General features: G+C 37.7%; 1 protein-coding gene across 1 annotated transcript in view; it reads left to right on the plus strand.

Annotated features, from left to right (window-relative positions):
- The first annotated feature begins 35 nt into the window (after window positions 1–35).
- The window catches only part of LOC106868214 (uncharacterized), a 9,634-nt gene continuing 4,349 nt past the window's right edge, over window positions 36–5,320 (plus strand). Inside the window, exons 1-3 of the mRNA XM_014913380.2 lie at window positions 36–167; window positions 2,151–2,180; window positions 4,980–5,237. Of these exons, the coding sequence (XP_014768866.2) occupies window positions 38–167; window positions 2,151–2,180; window positions 4,980–5,237 (418 nt within the window). The 5' untranslated portion in view covers window positions 36–37. The remainder of the gene's footprint in view (window positions 168–2,150; window positions 2,181–4,979; window positions 5,238–5,320) is intronic.

Below are 5,320 nucleotides of genomic sequence, written 5' to 3' on the forward strand. Positions count from 1 at the left end.
ATATATATAAACGCATATATATTTGATCGTGTGATATATGGAGATGAGAGAGAGCAGGTCGAGGGAGAGAATTATATATAAACTGGATTCTTGTCGGGATCACGTCATTCTTAGTCGTGAAATGGAACCAACGATGAATATGAAGATACATTTTGTATTATATTTTAGTAAGTTCACTTTTATTGTTATTGCATAATATTGCTGTTGTTGTTGTTTATATCTATATCAGATTTGACCCATCTGTCATACAATCAAAACCAAATCTCAAGTGCGCATCCAATCTTGTTTTTTCAGACACACTAAAACTAATCTACATTAATCAAATGAAATTTTTCTTTCTAAATCTTTAATCTGTTTGGCAAGAATTTTGATCTGAACCAGTGTCAAACATTTAAGAAGAAATTGGTTTAACGAAAAATGATTTTGTAGATTATTTCGAAAAAGAAAAGTGAGGTGAACTATAGACAAGCAACAACCGTTGTTTTTTTCATTTTATAGATTTTATCACTCAAGACTCTTCCCAGTGTTTTATTATTTTTGGAATATAGGGAATCATAAATGCTAGCGACACTGGTAGTATGGCGCAGTTTGGAATGATGCTTGAAACTGGTGGGCTTCCAAGATGATGCCATGGAATTCGTCAATTCAGAAGGTCGTAAGAAATTGGTGTAACTAAATATTAAAACGAAATCGACATTGCCAGTCTGGTAGTCGGTGTTGTATACGAATATTCCATCAGTGGATATTAAAGATGTGAAATTGCAAAATAGAAAATAGGAGAAAATACTATGCAACTAGAAGTATATTAGTTGTTTTCTTCCAATTCTTGTGACAGTAGTTTGTCATTTTAGGGAAATGCGGCTGATATTTTTGATGACAGATTAAAAGCTTTTTTAACTCTTTCGTATATATATATATATATATATATATATATATATATACACACACACATACACATACAGGGTGCGATAAGTAAGTTGTCGCAATTTTATATTTTTGATTTAGCGCATGTGCATTGTTTATTCTTTATTTTGTCGACTACAAAGTATAGTAGGGTCAGTTTGGCACCGTCTGTGAGAAAATGAGCACTATGACGCAATTCACTCTGCCAGAAATTTGGAAACGACATTCTGAACTGCTTGGCATTCGCATCGGAAGCTCCAATACGAACGTTTCAGAGTGTCTGAGGACAGTGCAGAAAATTCAGAAAGAGTTGGATGAGTCTAATGGTGATTAGGAAGGTAGGGCAGCTCAGAAAACTCACTCTGATCGTTCTGATAAGAAAAGAACTACTCCTGAATTTGTTGGTGAGATCCATGATTGACAACGATCCCTCCAAGTCAATCAGGTCTATCACCAGCGACATGAGAGTGTCTGAGTTTCTCATGGGGCAAGTAGTGCATGAAGACATTCAATATTCCTCATACAAGATGAGAAAGGGCTAATTTTTATCCCAAGCCATCAAGGACAAGAGGAAAGGCCACGCTACGAAGCTTTTGAACAAGTTCAAGCATCCCGCGCAACCGAACATGCTTTGGTTTTTCTTAGACGAGAAAAGGTTTTTACAGGATCAGGTGGAGAACACACAGAACTACCGTTGACTTTCCATGTCCCCAAAACATGTACCGAGAGTGATAAAAGTCAAACATCCAGTAAGCACCATGGTGTTTGGAGGGATCGCTAGCTTGTTTGATTAGGTGGCTTCCATAGGGTTGTGTGGTTCCAAACTTTGATTCACAAATATGTTGTCTAGTTCGAGCCAGCTGTTTGACATTTTATACATGTTAATTATTCAACAGCCTCAAGTGAAAGAAACCCTTCCAATGAACTTTAGTTAGATGAAATCTATATGCAAATCTGTCAGGTGATTAATTCATTTTTCGTGGAGGCAAGACATACACTGTCAACTGGTTTATTTTCACCAATTGGCCCTTTCATTCTTTTAGCAGTGTTCCCTTTGTTGCAAGCATTTTGGGCAGGTTTGCAAAATGAAAAAAACATCGCTTTTTCTGACCAAACGTTTCAGACGCGCCAAGAAGATGATAGACGCTGTCTTTCCTCGCCCTATTGAAGTATTAAATTGTAAACTGAGAAAAAATAAATAAATAAGCAATATCGGAATTTATAAGTTTTTTCTTTTCTAATTCCAGCATTATGTTTTTTCTTGGCACGTGGACAAGGTATGTAAAATATATATTAACCTGTTTTTCTTTCTACAAATAACTAGTTACGTAATTGAATGTGTGTTTGTGTGTCTGCACGCACGCACGCGCGTTTATCTGTCTGTCTTATGGTGTTTTCAAAGGAGGAGACAGCATAGCTGATATGAGACACCAGGTGTCACAGTACTGAGCAAGGGTGAACCACCAACAATTATGAAGGAGGAGGTTATGTGCTGCAAAGCTCATCCTGTGTGAGCAGCAAGTGCAGCACTGTCGGCAAAGAGGAGATCTTGGATCATTTGTTCCAGGGTGCTCATATGGGCATGTAGTCATCGGAGATTAAACAGACTCTCATCAAATGGTATCTGACATAGACTTCGCCCTCGTCCGCAAAATCTGTGGCCTGCATGCACATCATACTGAAGAAGCCGGTGAAGAGAGCTGGTGCCATAACGCAAACCTGCTTCACTCCGTTGCTGATCGGGAAGTTACTGAATCTGATTTCCCAACGCTGGTTTTCATACAACTGGCTGACCATTTTCAGGACCTTTGTGGTACAGACGAGTCTCTCAACGATATGCTGCAATCTCTTCCAACTCGCTGAGTTGAATCCTTTAGTCAGGTCAATGAGTATTAGATACCACCCTTTGCTTTGCTTCCAGCAATTCTCTTGTACCTGCCCGGAAACAAACACCATGTCTGTGATGATCTCGTTGAATCTGAAGACGCACTGGCTCTCGGAAGTTGTTCTTCCGTGTCTGTTCAGCAAAACCCTTTCAGGAACAATACATATATAAAAAGAACAAAAGAGAATTGAAGTGGGAAGTGCCATCAGGGTAAGGATTTGTAGATGACACGTCGCTTCTTAAATCACACGATGTTAACAAATATATATATATATATATATATATATATATATATATATATATATAAGCCAAGCTTGTTTCACTTTCCGGGTATAAAACCCATTCATGTATTCGGTTGGCCCGAGGTTATAGTAGAAGTGCTAGCAGTGGAACTGAACCTTCAGGCATGTCGTTCGGAATCAAATTTCTCTCCACACATCCACACCTGCATTTAACTAAAAATAACAATAACAACATTAGTCGCTGAGCGTATAATACCATGCAAAATGCTTCATTCGAAATCAAACCAAATATTTCGTGTATGCTTTCATATACTGTAATCCCTCGCCATATCGAGGTTCACCTATCGCGGCTCACTTATCGCAATTCACTTATCACGGTTCACTTATCGCGATTCAACTATAGCGCTTCAACTATCGCGGTTTATCATTTAAGCTTGCGTCGGTTCATTCGTGGTGGTGTTTTGCATTTATAATAAAATAAATATATACAAATTCTAAAAATGATTAAAATATATACAGCATTGTTTCTACTTCATGGATTTTTAGCTAACGCGGCGGGTTTTGGAATGTATCACTCGCGATATTCGAGGGATTACTGTAGATTAAATCAGAGAAATACTATACGTCTGGAAAAAAGATAATTTACTATTTCAAGTTTAATTATTGAATTTCTGCAGCTTTACGTACTCTTCAGCTACGTGTATTCAATGTTTCATACAATCATATTTTAAATAAAGGATTCGAGTCATATTATTATCGAAGTAAATTTATCAAGAGCTTTAGAATGATCTAAATTGATCAGGGCTCCACCCGTGCTAGCTTCTTTAGCCAGTTTCTCAAGTTGTTGTGGGTGGATCTTTTCGGGATGGCACATGTCTGTGCATCCCCAACCAGATCCCCGACGACAAGCACCAACCTCATAGCTAACATCTTGGCCATAGTTTGAACTCTGCATTAAGCAGAATTATGAGCCTAACGTTGTCGATACAAAACTTCAAGTTCGGGTCATTTCTCAGCAACGCTACTAATGTTAGCTATCAGGTTTATAAATACTCCAGCGGGGTGACAATACTGTTTATATATATATATAAAGGAAAGCTTCTCGTTGGGCTTCTGGTAAGGTTTATAAAAGGGGGGGGGGAGTCTAGGTAACGATAAGATCGTGGATTTAATTCCACGCCATGCCTCTGCCACTTGGGCCTATTGCACGGCGTTTGTCCCTTCTTGTCTAAGTGCTCGTGCCCCAGCTCTGACAACGCAACCTTCGTTGAAGAATTGGCCGAGTGCAAATCCGCTGCATGCACGTCTATCGGCATGCCTTTTCTAACAGTCTCGTCTTTTTTTCTTGACTATCTGTCTCTACTCTGTTTCATTCTATTGCTAGTCCTTTACTAAACCTTATCGATTCTATTCTAATCGGCCTTTTCTAGGCGAACCACTATTTATTGTTGATTATTTTCCCCGACAACACCCTCTTAACTAGTTAACTAATCCGATAACTGAAATCTTTATGCACCAGAAACGACGTGTTCAGGTTCTAGTAACCGGGTCTCTGTCTATGAAACCTATATAAGACGTCTGTATCTCGCTGTGTGCACGTCGATCGAGATGCCTTTTTAAAATTCTCATCTAACTTCTTCACTATCTGTCTCTACTCTATTTATTTCTAATGCTAGGCTTCTTCCTCGGTGTGGAATCGAATGTCCACCATTCCATTGGCCCTGCTTCTCTGTATTTTTTCCTTTAGATTAGACAGAACCTAAAGCTTTTTGTATTTGAGCCTCTCTGGCTCTTTCCACCCACCTTGATTTTAAACCGATTGTACAGTTCGTCACTGTTTGTGAAAAAGATAACTTATTATTTCAAGTTTAATTATTGAATTTCTATCTTAACAGTATTTTTTCAGCTTTATGTATTGTATGTTTCATTCAATTATATTTCTTATAAAGGAGATGAGTCATATTATTATCGAAGTAAATTTATTAAAGTTACCAATGCTACAATTGATGGAAATTTCTTGCTGAAGATGCCTGCGAACGATAGCGAAAATTGTGCAGAAATATGTCACAGAGACGATATGTGTAATTCATTCGTATTAAACCACGTAGAAGAGTGGTGTGAACTTTATCGCGAGACGACAAGAGCACATAGATTACTGATAAACTCAAATACTGACTACTATGAGCTCAGACATATAAGTAAAGGCGGTAAATATACTACTACTACTACTAATAATAATAATAATAATAATAATAATAATAATAATAATAATAATAATAATAATAATAAT

This window comes from Octopus bimaculoides, chromosome 17 (genome assembly GCF_001194135.2).
Source record: "Octopus bimaculoides isolate UCB-OBI-ISO-001 chromosome 17, ASM119413v2, whole genome shotgun sequence".
NCBI lineage: Eukaryota > Metazoa > Mollusca > Cephalopoda > Octopoda > Octopodidae > Octopus > Octopus bimaculoides.